The sequence below is a fragment of the Amphiura filiformis genome, chromosome 3 (assembly GCF_039555335.1).
Source record: "Amphiura filiformis chromosome 3, Afil_fr2py, whole genome shotgun sequence".
In the NCBI taxonomy this organism is placed as follows: Eukaryota; Metazoa; Echinodermata; class Ophiuroidea; order Amphilepidida; family Amphiuridae; genus Amphiura; species Amphiura filiformis.
The window spans coordinates 12,744,700-12,766,004 of record NC_092630.1 but is presented as its reverse complement, the minus strand read 5'-3'; the positions used below and the strand labels follow the sequence as shown (position 1 = coordinate 12,766,004).

At 35.9% G+C, this 21,305-nt stretch overlaps 1 protein-coding gene across 3 annotated transcripts in view; it reads left to right on the top strand.

Annotated features, from left to right (window-relative positions):
- Positions 1–21,305, top strand: part of LOC140148051 (histone deacetylase 6-like) — a 63,968-nt gene that overhangs the window by 38,770 nt on the left and 3,893 nt on the right. For 2 of the 3 annotated variants that reach the window (XM_072169892.1, XM_072169891.1), the window contains exons 16-25: positions 585–774; positions 4,657–4,704; positions 4,805–4,864; positions 7,155–7,242; positions 7,935–7,975; positions 9,747–9,843; positions 12,311–12,382; positions 13,435–13,460; positions 14,785–14,889; positions 16,215–16,410. In XM_072169892.1, the coding sequence (XP_072025993.1) occupies positions 585–774; positions 4,657–4,704; positions 4,805–4,864; positions 7,155–7,242; positions 7,935–7,975; positions 9,747–9,843; positions 12,311–12,382; positions 13,435–13,460; positions 14,785–14,889; positions 16,215–16,410 (923 nt within the window). The remainder of the gene's footprint in view (positions 1–584; positions 775–4,656; positions 4,705–4,804; positions 4,865–7,154; positions 7,243–7,934; positions 7,976–9,746; positions 9,844–12,310; positions 12,383–13,434; positions 13,461–14,784; positions 14,890–16,214; positions 16,411–21,305) is intronic. The other variant, XM_072169893.1, reaches the window with a different exon arrangement.

The following is a 21,305-nucleotide window of genomic DNA, read 5'->3' as shown; positions in this document are numbered from 1 at the left end:
TTTGGCTCATCGTTCACCCACAAGGAAGAACAGTCTGCTGCCAATAAAATGCTGGGTCTAACTCATTTTTGTAAAAAAAATGGAGTTGGGCCCTTCTTCCACTCAGGTATTCAATTGATAAGGTCCTAGACTGTGGCATATGTGTACATCCATGTTAAAAGGATTCTTATCATCCCCAAGTCGTATGGTTTAGGAATACAGAAAACATTCCTAAACGATGTGACTTGGGGATGATTTGAAGTGACCTCCAGTTGAGATGATTCTGGTAGTTATTCCTAGCTATTATGTAAAAAGAGACACATGTAGCAGCTGGCAAGTGCATGTTTTTGATATGGATGAGTATGGATAAGTATGAACCCCCTTCCACATTGTTAGCTTAGTTCTTGTGAAAAATTTAACTAATTTCATCTCTTTCGTCAAATAAACCCTCATTTAGAAGCATATATGCTTGTAGGCAAAATTCTACAGTAGTTTATACAGTGATTTGGGGTCACAATAATAAGCAACTATTTGTAAAATATGCATAGGTCTTGTGGGTTTGATAAATCTCCCACAATAATTCACTAAGGTTTTATTTCATTTAGTTCCATCTAAAAGCCCCGAGCAATGTGATGAGGTATCCAGTACTACAGAGGCATCATTGGAATCAGATGAGCAAGATGCTGAAACCAATAAACTTCTGGAAGAAATGACACCTGAGGAAACTCTGCTGGCTTGCAAGAAATTGGATGAGTTGATAAGTCAGACTAGTCAATTGCATGTTGCACCACACAGGTAAGAAAAGAAAAGAATTTGGCCCATTTTTTTGTTAGGAAGAATGAATTTTGTAAAATAAGTGCAATGTACATAATACAGATCAATCACTTACATAGTTAAAAGGTAGTCAGAGGGAAACTACACAATGTTCCAGGAATATGGCAGCAAATACACAGTCTTGGGTATCATGGTTATTTACATATTTGGTTATTTATATATTTGTGACCTATTCTGTCAAAACCCGGTCAAAGTCGTCAGGGCACTTTAAAGATACAGTCCAGTAAATGTGATAGAAATTGTAAGTAAAATATTGTTTTTTAAAGGACAAAAAGAATCCGCAACACTTATTATGTTGTTCCTGCTCATCAAAAACATTATCGATGCTTTGAGAAAGCCAGGGCAAAACTGCAGAAAAACACTTTACATTTCTCTTTGACAAATGAATACAAATATGGTTGATACATCATTTTAAAGCTTGAAATTTGAGGATTCTAAATCTGGTTTAACTCTCGAAAATTTATTTTGCTACTTTGTCCGGGTTTTGTGGGATCAGGTCACATTCATTTGTACAAAGCAGCACATTCTTATTACTGATTATATCCTGATTGGATGGTATAATCAGGTGAGTAACCAATAGATAACTCTTATTAATTATCAGCCCCTTAGAGATCTAAAGGCTACATTTTGATGTAATTTCCTTCACTTTGATGCTTTTGCATATTGCATGTTATAAATTGCTCTTCTTATTATCAATTAAACTAAAGTTGATTGAAAAGGTTTTTAACCCTCTCCACTGCAGACGACAAGTTTCAAATGTTTAAAAAAAATTCCAGTACAGACAAGCCTAGTATTGGTTCAGTGGTTCCTAAGATAGCTCTTGATATTTTGAGAAAATATCCCCAAACTGGTATTTTTTTTTATGTTGAAGCCTATGTCTAGCACACAGAGCATTAATCTGATAGCTGTCACAAAAAGTGGACCAAAGTAACATTAACCCCATGAGCAATTATACTGGGAGTAATGTTACTAATGTTCAAATAATAATAATAAGAGCAATTTATAATGTGTAATATGCAAAAGCACAGGAAAATACATACAAAATAAATAACATACATTAAAACAGCAAACAAAGAACAGATCAACATGATATAAAATAGACATTGTATGAAAGCTATTTTGTAAATAAATGAGTCTTTTGTAATGAATGGGATTAAAGTCACAGAATAAAACATTTATTTGATGAATGCAGTGAGAGAATTGGTTGATGAACCTCAGCAAGTTCATTAAGATAATCCAGAGGTTTTTAATTTATCACAAGCTTTGAGACACAGGATTTAATTAAGATGGCCTTATAGACTGACCAATAGGAGTTATGTGATTCATGTGAGGTTGGAGAGCAAGATGGCCTTATAGACTGACCAATAGGAGTTATGTGATTCATGTGAGGTTGGAGAGCAAGATGGCCTTATAGACTGACCAATAGGAGTTATGTGATTCATGTGAGGTTGGAGAGCAAGTGGCCTTATAGACTGACCAATAGGAGTTATGTGATTCATGTGAGGTTGGAGAGCAAGATGGCCTTATAGACTGACCAATAGGAGTTATGTGATTCATGTGAGGTTGGAGAGCAAGATGGCCTTATAGACTGACCAATAGGAGTTATGTGATTCATGTGAGGTTGGAAAGCAAGATGGCCTTATAGACTGACCAATAGGAGTTATGTGATTCATGTGAGGTTGGAGAGCAAGATGGCCTTATAGACTGACCAATAGGAGTTATGTGATTCATGTGAGGTTGGAGAGCAAGATGGCCTTATAGACTGACCAATAGGAGTTATGTGATTCATGTGAGGTTGGAGAGCAAGATGGCCTTATAGACTGACCAATAGGAGTTATAAGTGATTCATGTGAGGTTGGAGAGCAAGTGGCCTTGTAGACTGACCAATAGGAGTTATGTGATTCATGTGAGGTTGGAGAGCAAGATGGCCTTATAGACTGACCAATAGGAGTTATGTGATTCATGTGAGGTTGGAGAGCAAGATGGCCTTATAGACTGACCAATAGGAGTTATGTGATTCATGTGAGGTTGGAGAGCAAGATGGCCTTATAGACTGACCAATAGGAGTTATGTGATTCATGTGAGGTTGGAGAGCAAGATGGCCTTATAGACTGACCAATAGGAGTTATGTGATTCATGTGAGGTTGGAGAGCAAGATGGCCTTATAGACTGACCAATAGGAGTTATGTGATTCATGTGAGGTTGGAGAGCAAGATGGCCTTATAGACTGACCAATAGGAGTTATGTGATTCATGTGAGGTTGGAAGAGCAAGATGGCCTTATAGACTGACCAATAGGAGTTATGTGATTCATGTGAGGTTGGAGAGCAAGATGGCCTTATAGACTGACCAATAGGAGTTATGTGATTCATGTGAGGTTGGAGAGCAAGATGGCCTTATAGACTGACCAATAGGAGTTATGTGATTCATGTGAGGTTGGAAGAGCAAGATAAGCAGATGTATTTTGAACTTGTTGAATTTTTGAAACTTTATAATCTGACAACCAAAAAGTAATGAATTGCATGAATCAAGCATAAAAGTAACAAACACTTGCACAAGTCAATGAGTTGTTTCTTTATCCAGTTAGCGACAATTGAATTGTATCGAGGGAAAATGTACATGTGTCATTAGTCAGTAAAAATGTGACACAATCTGGTCCATGGGCCATTTTTAAATTGAGATAAAGGCAAAAATATGGAGTAAAAAACAATAAAATACATAAGAGACTATACATCAATAAAGTTTCAGAACTTTAGAACCAAGTATGCTGGACCTTTGGTGTTTTCAATATGATAGCCTGATGTTTGTTTTAGTTAATAATTATAGTAACTTAATTGACAAAAATGCCTCCTTTAGCTAGCCCCCATGGAGCAGATTGTGTGACAAATATCTCCACATACATGACATAAGGTCACCCTGCATAAGGATAGTATACACAGTATACACATCTACAGTAAGCCAAAGAATTAAGGTACCAGTTATGTTCACCCCTTTATATCCTAAACAAAGACAAATATGTCAAAATTAAAACAAGCAACCACTACCTGTACTCTTTAGCTATGATTTAAGACCTTGTTTGTTGAAATTGGTTGAGAATTAAAGAAACGGTGATCTAAAACATAAGAAAGATACAGAATCAAAAGTTGCAATTTTGTGTTCTAATCAATGAAAGCACAACGCAAGGTTTTAGTGCTAATCAATGGAAGCACCGGCGTTAGTTCTCTTGTGCTGGAACGCCTTGTGTACAAATCAATAGGGCTTGCAATGGAGTAAACTGCAACTTTTAAATTGGCATCTTCCTTGGGTTTTTGGATGTCGTGTCCTTCTTGAACGATTTCAACGAATGAGGTCTTAAATCCGAGCTAAAAGATGCAGCTATTGTTCCTATTATGACATACCTGTCTTTGTTTAGGATATACGGGGGTGAATATAACTGGTACCTTAATTTTTTGGCTTACTGTATAACCCTCTCCCATGCATGCAAATCCACACATAAACATGATTTTGTTGCAAAGTACAGTTGGTGTACAGATCTCTCTATGTAAATGGGGTAGATGGTATGTCTTTGCAATAAAAACAGTAAAGCACTCTTAGCTCACAGAGTTTTCTCTTCTTGAATATGTGTCAGAGTATGGTAAACGTTTTGAATTCTTTTTGATCATAGAAGGATTTAAAAGATATAAATGTACAATTTGTTTTTTACATGGAAAAAGTTAAGTTTGAAATAATGATGCCATACATGTATTATGATGGGGTAATACATTGTATAGAATTTATAATGTAATCTTTTTTTTATTATTCATGTATATTATTACAATTTCTTAAACCATTTCTTCATTTTCAGAACCTGTCTCGCTTATGATGAAAGAATGCAAAAACACAAGCCTCCATTGTAAGTATCAAGTCATAGTATAAACAAGTCTGGTATCAATGTGTCTTATTCAACCTAAATTGAAACTCTCCTAATTTTGTTTTTGTGTGTGTATATGCAGTGGACTTGTGAACAATAGCCATATCAGTAATGAACTACAGAAGTTCATAAAGCTGACAAAGTAAGCAAGTTTATACTTTGCGTACTAACCATAAGCTTCAACATAAAAAGTTTTGAGATATTTTCTCAAAATATCTAGGGCTATCTCAAGAACCACTGAACCAATACTTGTTTGTACTTATTTTAATGCATTTTCATGCTGGTTCCAAATATAGTTGCAAGTTAAAATTTACAATTATGAAATTTTTGAATTGAAAAAAAAAATGAAAAAATGAAAGGTCAATCAGACAGTTCACTACTGCACAGAGATAAAAAACAAATTCTGCCTCAATGAACTTTCCTAACAATCAACTGCCCTTCACCCAATTTTAATGAGCTGTAGCATTGAGTCAAAATCTACATGAAATCACAGTAAAATGGTTTGGGATTTGGCTGTCTCAGTTGAAATCCACACCTCCACTATGGAAGACACAACATTAATCTCCCACACAGGGAGTGTGAATTTCAAATGGGATTACCTGAATCATTAGATTCCATTAGAAATCTACATCCCCTATGTGGGCAATTACAGTCATGTCTTCCACAAGGGGCCGGGGTGTATGCCTTTTAACTGGAATAGCCTATTGAGTCCAAATCCAAATGAAATCACAGAAAATGGTTCGAATTTGCTCCATTTTCATTGGAAAATTCCACTGAATACTCTAATAACACTGTTTTAGTTCTACTTGTTAGACCTACAAATGTACATTATGAATGTTGAGAGTTGTGTCAAATTGTGTGTACATGTAAAATATAGTATAATAAAAATCCCTTTAAAATGGATGTACCTGCAAGAGGATGAATTACAATGAGTAACATCAAATTTCTTTTGAAAATATATAAATTTTTAAGTGTAAAGATTGTGGTTGTTTGAATATTTTGAGCCATATTCCATTTGTTGCAATTCTCTCAAAGTCGGTCACTTTCAAATTCTGAGTACTGATAACTTATTTTTTATGGTTTTTATACGTTGTTACATAAATTTGAAATAAGATGAAATAAATTCCAAACATTTGGTGCCAAATGTGATCATTTGGTATGATCCCTTCTACATCCTTAAGAATCAGTTTCGGAAGCTAATTCATTAGCGATTTTGCCCAATAGTTTATGTTATACCCATTCTTCTCTCACACTACTTACGTCAAACGGACTATATATATATATATATAGTATAATTGTGATTGCACAGGTTTGTTAAAGCAAACAACATTCGCATCCATAAAAATCTGGTTTTGAAATCTGGTTTTGAAAATTTAAACACACAAAATAATAAACACTATATCAAGAATAGTTATTTTTGGAATGTATAAACAACAAATATATTATAGGCCTATATACTGAAACCCAAAGCCATTGTATTTGTTAGCTCCATTTTTCTGATTTATATCATCATTATTTATACCAAAATATATATGAAGTTAATCAAAGATCCAAAATAAAATAATTGTTTATCATGTGTGCTTTTGATCGCAGGCTTTTGATTAAGGGCATAACATTAAACATACACCCTCTTCTGTCCTAACATCTAATTATTATCCTGTGAAACCCCCTAAATGTAGAACCAACAATCCTGCCAATTATATTCTCACACCAATTGCCAATTAATATTATTGTGTAAGTTTTCTGGAATAGATGTTCATCAAAACCTTATCATTTACTTCTCATGCTTATAGCAAGATCACTAATAGATAGCCTTGACCCTGCTTGAAAATAGCTATGTATGCACTGCACATGTGCTGAGTATTACATTGTACCCTGTGCTTTATACTCTAATAAGGTCAGTGTACATGGTAAGAGGACCAGCGAATTATGCCAAGTTTTCAATTCAGAAAGAAAGTTCCTAAAATATATACTTATTTTACCTTAATAGTGCAAAATCAACACAAAACTCTGTTGTCTTCACACACCAATTTTGGTATTTCCATTTGCAATGACAACTTGATCATTTTTTGACAATATTTTCTGTTTTGTTCACAAACTATCTAATAGAAAGTTAGAAACAACAACAAACTCAAACCAATTAATAATGTTCTTTATTAGATCCAAGTAATCTTGTGCTCATGTAGAAATATTTCAATTCCTATCAGGATTCTTGATCACTGTTGTAGTGTTTCTAAATGTTCATGAAATAGCAAACTGTTTGATGATGTTTCCAAACCTGGTTGCCGTTTATTGATCAATTGATCGTAAATCTTGTCTAAAGATGTATACATGTACTTTGCCAATTAACATTTTTATTATCTGTAGTTGAACTTCAGTATTATTATGTACATTGAGCTTTATGAATGTACATTTGACCTTTAACCTTTCAGTGAGCACCCAGAGAGACCAGAGAGGATATCGCATATATTTGAAAGGCATAAGAAATGGGGATTGGTGGACAGGTGTTTGAATGTACAGGTGAGTTGACCTGAGCACTCAGATGGGATAGCTGCATACAACAGCCCTTGACTACAGGCACATTTAATGCTTTGCATGCTGGCCATATAGGCTTCATCATAAAAAGTTTGGAGATATTATCTGAAAATATCATGAGCTATCTCAAATACCACAATAGTTTGATCAGCTCATAATGGCGGGCTTTATAACATCACAGACTAATATCAATATATTTTATTTCGAGAATTGTCTTGTGACATCTCACCAGAAACATCATGAATAATTTATTCAAGTCATATACTATATCTACTTTCTTTAACACGCATGGTATAGACCAGACAGGTCAACTATATCACTCTTAACATGGGTCTACTTTTTAGCGTAATGGTAAAAACCTATTAATTCCCGTCGATTACGAGCTGATCAAACTATAAACCAATTCTGGACTTGTTTGTACTCATTTTAATGCATTTTTTATGTTGATTCCAAATATAGTCATAAAAATGTTCAATTCTGAAATTTACGTACACAGTAAGTGCATTATTATCTGGATCAGATACTACGAACAGATACTACAAACTTTGGTTACTAGTACAGAATGTAATTTCTATATAATTACCTTGGAAAATAATAACAGATTGAACATATGCTATAATACATGTATATATACACCTATTCTTTGTGTCTTATTCATTTTTTACTTTTATTTTCAGCCAAGAATGGCAACTGATGAAGAAATTGCCTTATGTCATGAGTAAGTAATAAATATGTTATTTTTTGTTAGTTTCTTATAAGTTGATCCGTTGATATGGAAGGGTTAGTGTAAGAAGGTTCTATCTGCAATAGCTGCCAGGTGTTTTGCCATAGTCGAATTTTATTTAAAATATGTTATTATTAGTCATGATGAACCCATTTCGTTGAACTCAAAATTATACTGATGTTTATTAAAATTAAAGTATCAATAGTAAAATGGTCATAAAGAGTTAAAAATATCAGACGATTAGTGACAATAAAAGTAATTGAATGCAACATTATCTTGCATAATTATAACGGCTCGCTTTAATACTGAACAATTCTGATTTTGGAATCTACCAGTTTATTAGCGAACCCCGAAATTTCGACTATGAACTTTGAATTGTAAGCAGAACTTTACCCCCTGGACTTTGCTCTCTAAAAACACACTGTCAAGCATACTTGTTTATCAGTCCATTAACCACAAGTACTAAGCCGGGCGCTTAGATGTTTGATGAGAGATTAACTTTCGGCGTCAACACAAAAGCCGCAAATACCACAGACAGTTGTTTACGGTGTAGTTAATGGTCATGGCGCGGGCCCAGACGATTTAAACCATAGCGAGGTATGGGCGACCAATCACAAGGCAGATCCATTTAAAGATGCATTACATCATGATTCATGGACAATTTTAGTTAGGCCAGAAATTGGCCTAACTCTCCATAGAGTCCCGTGTTAAAAATCTTAACCGCAAGGCAATGTCAGTAGTCCACTTGGGAAGCTAACAAACAGAGGGAGTAGGGTGACTGATCAGATGTGAAAATCTATCAATTGTGCACACATTAATTAAATCAGAGTTTTAAGCTTAAATACAATATCCAGAGTATGCACAATGGGCAAGTGGACTACGGGGTAGTCTAGGTGTTTTATAGAGGTTAATAACTAATGGCCATCAGTTGCAGTAGCATTTGTATTGAAATGACAATGAATGCAAAAAGAAGGTTTTAGAAAAATCTTAGTATTGTTACATGTAGCATGGGTCTATTGCCATTTGGTCTAATACCATTTCGTATAATTCCCGTTTAGTCTATATTCAATTTGTCTATTACCAGAAAGGCTAATTGCCACTTAGTCTAATAATCATATAGTCTAATGTCCCGTTAGTCTAATATTGTTTGGTCTAATAACCGGTATGTCTAATAACCATATAGTCTAATAACCATTTGGTCTAATATTTCTTTAATAACCATTTGGTCTAATAACCGTTTGGTCTAATAACTGTTAGGTCTAATACTCGTATGGTCTAATAACCAGTTCGTCTAATACCATTTCGTCTATTTATTAACAAACTAAATGCATGTAAGACTAAATGGTGTGTAGACCAAATGGGTATTAGACCAAATGGCTATTAGACCAATTGATTATATACCAAATGAGTATTAGACTAAATGGTTGTTAGACTAAATGGTTTTAGACTTATTGGTTATTAGACTAAATGGTTATCGGACCAAATGGTTATTGGACCAAATGGTTAAAGGACCAAATGATTATTGGACGTAGTGGATATAGACCTAATGGGTTTAGACGAAATGGACGTAGACAAAATGGATATTAGACCAAATGGTATTAGACCAAATGGCAAATCCCCGTAGCATGGTGTAGCATGGTCACATTATTTCTTGATTAGGACACATCATCAATTTGTAGTTTACCTAATTTTAAGATAACAATTTGAGCTTCTGATTATTGTAAATCAAGGCAACTGAATTATGTTCTTCCTTTTCAATTTGCAGCCCACAATACATTGAGGAAACAAAGGACTATGCTAATTTTTCTCCCAGAGAGTTACTCAGTTTCCAGGATAAATACTCATCCATCTACCTCCATCAGGTAAATTCAATTTTCTAATATTATAATTTGAAAAGACAATATGACATGATTTTGCATGAATGTAGCTGCGGTATTAGTCTGTACTACATTTGTCTAACCAGACCATTTAGAGTCAGTTTGGATAACAGCAAATTTTACATGGCACTAAGATACCATCTGCTGAAATGCCATTTTGAAACAAATTATTTATTACACTTCGGTACTGGCACATATTAATATATAAAAGTCCATGATTACATAAATATATATTGCACATAATTCAAAACAGTATTTATATAGGGAAACAGTATTTTAAGTCCAGTGAGTGGCTGCATAGCACAGTAGACTACCCCACCAGCAAGGGGAAGGGAAAATAATTTTGTTGGAAAACAGTTTTACTGTTTGAATGTCCATTGATTGGTAACTTCTTTGAAAAGGGTCTATAGAATACACATGGTACCATTGCAAATACATGTAATTGAGTGAAATGGATTACGCTATCACAAAGAAATGTACACAATTATAGATATAACATTATTTTAGTTTTATTAGGTAGTGTGTTATTTTTTAACCCATACCCCAAGATGTGATTTTGGTAGATGTGCTTTATGAGTTTTCAACCTGATCCCGTCCAGTTAAAGGGGAGGCATTCATACTGATGTAGTTCAGTTGGATTAAGGGTATTTGTGATCATTCATTTATCATCCATTATGATTGTACAGTATACGGAGTAGGCTGATAATTTTAATGTCTAATTTCCTTTACACTTACTCACAGAAAATTATGATATGATACATTGTACGGAAGAAATCTCTATTTACAAGGTATTCACATAATACAGTCAATCATGATATGTTGTTGAATAAATTACAGGAAATGGGCGCAACTGACCACACAATTAAATGGTTTCGTTCTTATTTACATAATAGAACACAACGAGTGTCTTTTAAGGGAGCTTTATCAAATGAACTTCCTGTAAATTCAGGTGTTCCTCAAGGTAGCATACTTGGGCCACTATTATTCATCATTTTTATTAATAGCATGTGTAAAGTAATTGAGCATGGTTATATTTCAATGTATGCTGATGATACCACACTGTCTGTTAGTGGGGATGATGCTCGTGATATTGCAAGTAAATTAAGGTGTGATCTTGAAAAGCTTATGATTTGGATGCGTATGAATAAGATGTTCCTTAACTCTGATAAGACAAAAATCATGCTAGTTGGTACTAGTGCTAGACTTAATAATGTGCATGCAAATGATTTTTCTGTTAGAATTGATGGTAATGATCTTGAATGTGTTGATAATTTTAAATGCTTGGGTGTTGTAATTGATAATCAATTAAAATGGCATAAGCAAGTTAATAATGTTGTTGAAATGTTTTTGTAAACTTGCTTTGTTACGTCGTGTTAAACCATATCTTAATGTTGATACTTTAAATGTTCTTTATAAAAGTATGGTTCAACCTCACTTTGATTATTGTAGCTTAGCATGGTATGGTCGTTTTAAAGAAGATTGTCATAGACTTGATGTAATTCAAAAGCGATGTCTTGCGAGTGATCTTGGGTGTTAATTACTACACTCCATCTAATTATATGTTTCAAGAGCTAAGGTGGTCACGGCTATCAGATCGTAATGATTATTTCAAAGCTCTAATGATTTATAAATGTCTTAATGGTCTTGCTCCACAGTATTTAAATAATATGTTCAATTATGTGCGTGACAATCACGATCGTGTTACGAGGCAAGCTGCAGCTGATTTGCTAGCTCTTCCACCCATTGTTCATGGTACTGACATTGAGTCTTTTAAATTTTCGTTTAGCTATACTGGCGTTAAGTTGTGGAATAATATTGACCCGCCTACTAGAAATGCTATTAATGTTCAGTCGTTTAAGACAATGTATAAAAGTAGCCATCTGAAGTAGATTGCATATTCACATGATTTGATGTTTTTAAAAGTTGTATATACCTATGATCAGCGTTGAAATTTTGGTTGTCCGGTTGCCGGGACAACTAAAAAGTCGCCGGACAACCAAAAATACTGATTTGGTTGTCCGCCGGACAACTCATAAATCTAGCCAAAAGTCACATTTGTAGGCCTACGGACAACCAAAAACTTAGACGGACAACCAGAAATTGTAATCTGGTTGTCCGTGGGACAACCATTTATTTTTCCTAAATTCGAACACTGCCTATGATTATATGAAATTACGTGCCATAATTGTTTGTATATCTAAATGTGATTTTATGTATAATTACTATAATTTATATGAGTGTCTTTTAATATTGTTGTAATTTAATTGTATATTGCAGGGCCCCGGTTAGAACAGCTATAAGCTGATTCGGGCATACCCTGGGTAAAGATAATAAATAATAAAAAAATAATAATAATAATAATAAACTTGTTTAAAGAACTGGTATTCTGTGAAAGATTACTGCCTTAATTGTTTGATAAATAAATGAATGATGGTATTCTTGTTTCCATTAGTCCACACATGATTGTGCCAGGCTGGCTCTGGGATGTACACTCCAAGTTGTTGACACTGTTCTTTCTGGAAAGGTAAGACACAATTGATAAAAACCTTAACATTTTGGTCTCCACAGCAACACGTATAGATTACTATTATTGTGATTGCAACATATTGCTGAATATACTATTATATAATTTTTTGTCAACAGAGGGTATATAATTTTGTCAACAGACATAACCATATTTTTTACATAAACAGTTGTTTTTGCCTTGGGTTCCTTCTCACACTCTTCAAATCATGTAAAGCACTTCATACATTAGACAAGGACGGTTTATAGTAAATTGTAATTTGGCATTCTGCAAAATTCAATGATATGCAGATCCATGTATGCATTGTTACACTTCTGTCTGTTGACACATGAGGTGGTAGTATAATCATTTACTTCCTATAAAATTAAAGCTATGTAATAAGCTTGGTTGGGTGTTAAAGCATCATTAAGCATGATTATAAACAATCAACTAATTGGCTGATCAACAGTCTTGACAACAAGACGGTTTACCCATTGGTCGTCTGCGCGTATAAGGGGAGGAGACCTCGCCACTTCTACGCGATTGTCAATCACCAGCGCATACCTCAACCACAGAAGAAATAAAAAATTAACTGTAAATTACTTAATTTGCATATTTTGTCAGAAATGTGATAAATCCAATTCACTATGTAAACACAAGAGCTAACCAATGTACTTTTCATTATTTTGTAATAATAAATAACAAGAGTACAACGATTCTTTTATAGTGCTTTACACCGAAGTCCCTTAGCGCTTAACAAATAAAAAATAACATAAATTAATAAAAAAATAAAAATGTAAATTGGTTAATCCATTTAAAGTCCACATTCTCCCTATGAAAGAGTGAGGACATATTTTCCACAGGGGGAGTATGAATTTCAAATGGAATTTAATCAACTTTATTTCTAACTCGTCCTCCCACTAGAAAATTCAGGTTGAATCTTTCTTAGAGGGTGTATGACATGCAATTTGAAATCCATCATGCCCCTGTGGAAAATATTTGTAACATCTTACACAGGTGGGGTGTGGGTTTTAAATGGAATAGATGACTTTGACCCTTTCTCTCTTTTTCAGGCTCGTAATGGTGTAGCAATAGTCAGGTAAGTCTCCATCAATGTTGAGAAGTTTCAATTTCACTTACTAAAATCAGTATCTGTTAAGATTTCCATCAAATTTTGTTATTCTTTACCAAAATGATGAAATAATATAAGTAACAATTTCTGTCCATTTTAAACTGAAATATAGAGGCAAAATGAAAAAAAGAATGACTGGTAGAGGATAGAATAACATTCAAAGCCATGCTGTATGTTTTTAAATGCCTTGCCGGCATTGGACCAGAATACCTGTCATCATGTCTGGAACTTAAGAATCCTCGCGATGGCCTTAGATCCGCCTCAGATCGCACTTTCGTTTGAATGTGCCGATCATACGCAGTTGGACTTTTAAATCCGCTGCCGACAAGGCATTTACCTACAATGCACCTCTGATCTGGAACAATTTACCGTCATCTGTGCGAAGTGCTCAAACAGTCTCTGCCTTTAAAAAAGGCCTCAAAACCCACCTGTTTCCGCATACATAATTTTGCTTGCTTCATTTTTCTTTTGTTTTTCAATTGTTTCTTGTATACATTTTGCATATGTTTTGGTTTTTCACGCTGTGATCTTTTGAAATGGCGTGTAACAAAAGCTCTCATGTATGTATGTATGTATGTATGGTTATCTTGGTCATTTTAAATTGTAGCTCTTGTGCGACTCTAAAGTTGCTCCATTGTCCTATAAACACAACAAATTTGGATGATTCCATTTAGGTGTAAGATGGGATGTATGCTAACATTACAAATATGCCAAAAAATTGACTTTGGAAAACTCATTATTTGAAAAGGTTATACATTACTTTTAAAAATATATTTAAAAATATATTTAAAAATATTGCAGTTGGTAACCATTTAGTGTAACATTGTGTTTCACTGATTATGTGATGGTACAATGGCATCAAAGTTCTATACACAGCGAAGTGAAATGTAAGCGGCAGTAGGTGAAAGTGCTTACATAAACGGTAACTCCAAAAACACACACATTGTTAAAAATGCCTTCCAAATTAAAAAATACTCCATTTAGCAAAATTTTGGACCCCTCCAGATGAAAAATTCTCAATTGAAAAAGGTCCAAAAATACCCCTTTAGCAAAATGCTTAAAGAAAACCCTGATGTATACCCCAACATTGCTTGGAGGGAGTGAGGGAGGGGGGAGGAAGCACAAAATCTAAGAAAACATAGTATTATTATTTCCCACTTCGCAACTAATTCATGCACCTTAAAAATGACAAGTGTCCCAACAAATTTTGTACAATATTTTGGGTTTACTAAGATTAACTTACCATAAAGTATGTACTGAAACAAGTATTGATTGCATGTGTATATTTCAGGCCACCAGGTCATCATGCTGAGTACCATACTGCTATGGGATTCTGCTTCTTTAATCATATAGCTATAGCTGCTGAACATGCCAAGAAAAACTATGGGCTTCAGAGGTGAGTTAGTACAGAGGTTTAGTTTTAAGGTTCAAAGTGGATGCACAATGTGTTTGTCATTCTGGCTGAATACAACACTGCTTTTTGTATAACAATCACATAGAGTGTGTCAATCTACACTATAACTTAAAAGTCATAAGTCGTTAAGAGTGTTGAAATATGAGCCACTGCAGGTCTCTGTATTTAATTTGTTGCCATCATGGAACACTATGTTCGCAAACATTTTGAAAACGTTTAGAAAAATCAAATTTTTGCCAGATGTTTCAAGCTTTTGGTGAAATTTTAGGGTCATTTTAGCCTAATATAAAAATCTACACTCTTCCAGTTGCCATCCCCAACATTGTAAAAGTGGTATAGCATACGGTCAAGCTCTCCGCCTCTGCCGCATTTGTACTAATGATTCTGACTTTTCACAGCATGCCAGGGACCTCAAGAAGAACCTTACATCTAGGGGACACAGCGCACACAAAGTGCAGCAGGCCATCAACAAGGTCAATTCTCTTCCCAGGTCAGATGTACTGAAGCAGAAGCCCAGAAATCAGGACACCAATACCAGAGTCCCTCTTGTGGTCACTTTTCATCCTAACCTCCCTCCTCTCCGCAGCATCACTAATGACAATCACCATATACTTCAAACTTCAGATCGGCTACAACGAGCAGTTCCCAATAGCCCCATCCTGGCCTACAGATGTCCTCGCAGTCTTAGAGATCTTCTTGTGAGAGCTGAAGTCCCCCCTCTTTCTGATACTATTCCTTCCACACAACAGGGTACTTTCACATGTGATTCCAACAGGTGTGTTGTTTGCAAGGACCATATCCAAGAAGGGGATTCTGTCACCAGTAATTCCAACAATTCCTCCCACAGGATCAGGGGCAACATCACCTGCACCACATCTAATGTAGTGTATCTCATTTCTTGCAGAGTTTGTGGTATACAGTATGTGGGAGAAACTAAGACTGCACTTTTATGGACATAGGTCCACTGTCAACACCAAGAAGCTTGACACCCCTGTTGGTAATCACTTAAACCTCCCCAACCACTCCATCTCCGACATGATCCTACAGGGCATTGAGTCTTTAGGTAACCTCAGGCCCCTAAAACTTTGAAATAATATAAAAATCCTGACCGACTGACCCTACTTGAAAAATCTGCCTGAAAGACAAATTTTTTTGTTCCCTTAGTGTGAGGTTTAGGGTTAGGGTTAGGGTAAGGGTTTGGGTTTATAACCAAGTTATTCGGTCACTTAGACTAATGACTCGTTGGACTATAACCAAGTTATATAACCTTTGGACTATTGACCTGTAACAAAATTTCTTCTTTACAGAATATTGATTCTTGATTGGGATATTCACCATGGTAATGGTACCCAGCATATGTTTGAAGACAAGAAGGATGTGTTGTATATATCTTTACATCGGTATGATGGTGGGTTCTTCTTTCCTGGTGGGCTTGATGGTATGGCTGATAAGGTTGGTCTAGGAGAAGGAGAAGGCTACAATGTCAACATAGCTTGGAATGGGGTAAGGCCAGGCTCTCTTTGTTGAAATACTTATAAAATAATCAATATACATGTATAAATTTAAATAAATAGTAGTCATCTTTGCTTTGTAAACAAGAATCACAAATTTTATCATTTTAAAGAGTAAAAATTATTTTCAAACCATGTGACCTGCTCACACCGTCATCATCCCTATATCTTCGTGTTAAAAATTGCCGTGATAGTACGATGAATCCTCACGTTTTTTCAACAACTACGCATAATGATTTTGTTCGAGATAGGCCGTGCGACTCAGGCTAAGCATACAATTTGAGATTTTGAGAGCCTGCACACGTTTCTATTCTATGTTTTACGATTTTCGCATGATCAATATATGGCTGGTCGTAACCGCCTGGCGTGGAGCTGCTACGCGTAGCTTACTTTTCGCCGCGGAGCTAAATTGACCAATCATGTTAGATCTTTTCATTACGCGGAGCCAGTGGATGCATCCTCGTCAGAGAGAGAAAACTCTTGCCAAAATTAATGTTTACTATGGGGATTTTAAATGAATCGATTGTAAATGAACCACGACCAGTTGTACAGGATCAATACCATTGTTTGATTAGTGTATAGTCAATGTTACATTGCATGCATGTGTCATGTGTGTGGTGTGTTTGTTTGTTTGTTTGTCTACTGTGTCAGGCCAGGATCACTGACACCCACGGTACTGATACTCTCATACTATCACGGTGATCATATTGTTGAATGTTGTTGACTTTAAAATAATCATGATGCAGTCATGTCTACAGTAGAACTCACCACGACCTTTAAAGGACTTAAACCCTATTAAAAGCTATTAAACCAAGATAACACTCAATGAAAACAGCTCAACTATGTTACATCAGATCTTCTCTGGTTAAATACACACTGCACTTGTGTCTGTTTTACCTGTGCAATGAGCAATGAGCTGGTATTATAGTTTCAGTTGGGTGAACGATTATAAAGCTTAACGCAAGGTAACAATACTGTGGGGTTTTGTTTACGAAATGAGACAATAGTCTGCTTATTGTTAACCAGCATTCTTGAAAATGAGAAGCTTAATGACTTAATACGGTTTAGAAATAATTTCTTCATATTTTTTGGTGTTATCTGTCGTTTACATATCCTTCCTAAAACACTAAAGTACCAATATTTCCAAACACCTAAATTAGCTAAAAATTTAGGACATGTTACAAAACTATATTTTCTAGAATTTCAGAGAATATTTTAAATATTGGCGGTTATTTTTTACACAGTGGCGTCAACTAGGCAATGGCCTATACTTCTAACATACACTATTTGTAGAGGTCTTGCGCGTCAATGGTGAGCGCACTGAGTATTGTGTATAGGAAAACGGACAGTAACTACTGTATGTATGGCCTACTACTAGTATATAAAGTAAATCCGAACTGGTTTGCAGTTTGCTGAAGGTCGATACACTGCAGATCGCAGAACTGTGTGCATAGTTTACCACCACTCTGCCTAGCTATATAGTTATGTACAATACTGTATGAGTTTCTTATGAGTGCATGTCCATCTTAATAATAAGTCAGTTCGTACTTTTCATAAACTACTTTTTGAATCATAACTTTCGTGACCGAGGATATCTTGCAACCACATTGACGCTTCGTCTGGCAAATTCTTAATGAACGTAATAAGTAAGTCGTACTTAATTAGTCAGTTTTACCTCCGAGTAATGAAAAACTCTAACATGATCATGATTGGTCAATTTGGCTCCACGGAGCAAAAAGTCAGCTACGCGTAGCAGCTCCACGTTATGGCGGTTGCGGCCTACCATATCAGTATCCCATATGATATTTCTATTGCAAGAAAATTTTATTTGTTGTCAGGTTTTATCTTAAATACACTAACTGGAAATTAAATACACTAATTAGTGAGGACCGGTATTTTGCTGTGGATATGTTTAACTGCAATTTGCGGGTAAAAAATTTGAAATCCTGAGTAAAAATTGTGATCATATTCAACTCTTTGAGAAAAAATTTATATAAAAGAATGCATGTAAAATCCAGCTGCAATACAATGTACATTATTGACACACTCTCACTCTCTTTATCTACGGCAATAATAGAATATCAATTTCAATCGAATTGAACACATTGCTCAGTTTTGAGTTTGTAGTTGACTACTAAGCGACCTAAGCGATCGATTGCTAGCCAATCAGATAGAACTCCTTTTCTTGCGTTCGGTGAAATACCAGTCGCCCGCCGCTCACCAACGGAGTATTAAATTTATATTTATCGTATAGGAAGTCGACACTGTGCTGCTATCACAAAATGAGCATAAAGTTGCAAGTCGGTAATATGTCCTGTACAAGCCAGTAGTATGTCCTTCGTGAAAAAAGGACATACAGACATACTATTAGCTTAAAGGGACCATTGAAAGAAAAACACATTTGGTATCAAAATAAAGCTAATAACATATAGAATCCATTTCTAAAATGATAAACCCACTCTCCTTTATTTTACCCCCCCACATCAGCAAATAAATCCATAGCTCCCAATGTCGCGTCGTTCCGCCCAATTCATATGTGCAGAGACACGTGGCAAACCCTGTGACGTCAAAGTGGTTATCCTTTCCGCTGCATGGCAACACTGCATAGGCCAGACTTGGTCCTAACCCAACGCATGAACGTGTTTACAGCAATGAACTTTTCTGTGCCTTTTAGGCCTAACAAGTTTGATTAAAAAGGATAATATGAATTACAAAGCTACAATGACTGTTGCAAGATGCCGACCATGAGACGTACACTAGACTGGTGTCTATGATAGGCCTATATATAAATTCTAGCTACAAAATTGGCCAACAACAGGGAAACATAAGTAAGTTAGGCCTACATATTGACAAAGTCAAAGCTGTCAGTGCTAGCTGCTCGGCTTTTGCAAGAGAGTATCATTTGTTTTGAGGCATTCTGATATAGCAACTCTTTACTTATATTTCCTCTGAAATATCTGGTGAAGATAGGAAAGAGAAGGCAATGATGTTTCGGGTTAGCCCATGACATAATTTCTTCAGGCCTAATTAGCCTACCTCCCGGGCATGCGGCCTAGGTTTACAACCGCCGGGCCTAAAACGCAAGCCGATCCTGACTCTGAAGTTTGGAAGCTGAGTGATTGAAGTGTGTTTGCTTGTTCTTTAAACGGTCGCTCCGTGTAGAGACACACTTATGGGACCAGGTTAAAAAAAAAAGCCAGGCTCGGGAGAGCGAGTTGGCGCGGTTGTTTCCTCGCCTTGCACGAAATGAGGTCCCGGGTTCAACTTCAAGCCCCGGCGCGCGGCCCAAAGATTCATGTGAACTTGGTTTATCCCGATCCCGGGATCCCGTATCCATGCTCGCTCTCGCAGGTTTTCTCCGGTATCTCCAGTTTCCTCCTGCTTCTCAAAAATCGGTGATTAGTTGTTTGGTTATCAAAAACTTCCTTCACCCAATGAAATTTGGGGAGCTGAAAAGATAATTGGTGGATGTTACAATGCAAGTGCGGCTAGGTTTGTGTCAGGTTCGGCAGCATCCAGCCTAGATGATGCGATCTGATTGTGATAAGTACCATGGCAGAGAAATTACAGCGCTTTGAACCCTCCGAGATCTGGAAAAAGGCGCTATATATAAAAGCCAAAATTTATTTTTATTTATTTTTAAAAGCCTATGAAAAATGAGAAACAAATTTGAAGATAAAGAACCACAAGAGGAACATATAATGGCCACTCCAAACAATCATATGAACAATATTTACTGCCAGCCTTTAGTTTGCATTTTCGGAAATGCTTATAGGCCTAATCCAATCTCAACTCCCACTGAAACTTGAAAGTGCAAAGTGTCCGAGCGTTTTATCAAAGCTAGGCCTACAGTTACAAAGTTTATGTTGATTGGGTAAATGTTGTAAAATACAGCAGCCGGCTGGATATTTCGTTTTAGAAATGACTGACATCAATTTCAGCATAGCCTAGGCCTACCCCAGGCCTAACCATCCATGGATTAAAATAAGTGTAGGCCTATAATATTTTCCATTTGATGCTTGTACTTTTATTTTTGTAGCATAGGCTTTTTGAAGGCCTATGTATGTTTGTAGGCGCTCCTCGTAATTTATTTCAAGAACAGCTTGCATGTCATGTTCTTCATCAGCCGTTCAGCAACTGCCCCAGTGCCAACGGCTCAAATAATATTGGCAAGTGTCCCGTATATAACACATAACATAACATAACAACAAGAATTTATAATGCGCCTTTGCCTAAGGATTCAAGGCGCAAGAGAAAAGAAAACCAAAAAATTTAACCAAAAATACAGAAAGCAATGGCAGCAATAATTAAGGAAATAAGTGTGTTTTGATCAATGACTTAAATGAGTCCAGGCTGATAGCATTTTTGATAGTCGATGGTAATTCATTCCAAAACTTTGGAGCAGTCACTGAAAAGGCCCTATCCCCAGCACATTTCCTGGTGCGAGGAATGATAAAATTAACACTCTCACTGGACCTAGTGTTCATAGCATGTATGGAGCTCTTGACCATGAGACAGTTGGAAATGTACTGAGGAGAGAGCCCATTCAGGGACTTATACACAAGTGTGAGTGTCTTGAACTTGATTCTCTCATGAACTGGTAGCCAATGAAGATCTCTTAAGAGTGGGCTCACATGATCAGACCTGGGCTTGCGATATATCAGCTTGGCACATTTGTTCTGTAATTTCTGCAGTCTGGAGAGATCTTTCTGTGTTATTCCATTGAGCAAAATGTTACAGTAATCAAGGCGTGAGAGAATGAGGGTTCTGACAGTATTTTGACAAGTATTGAAATCTAAATATGGATGAATTCTGGTGATGTTTCTAATGAGCCCATTTACTGATTTACATAGTTGGGTGATGTGAGCAGACATACACATTTGACGA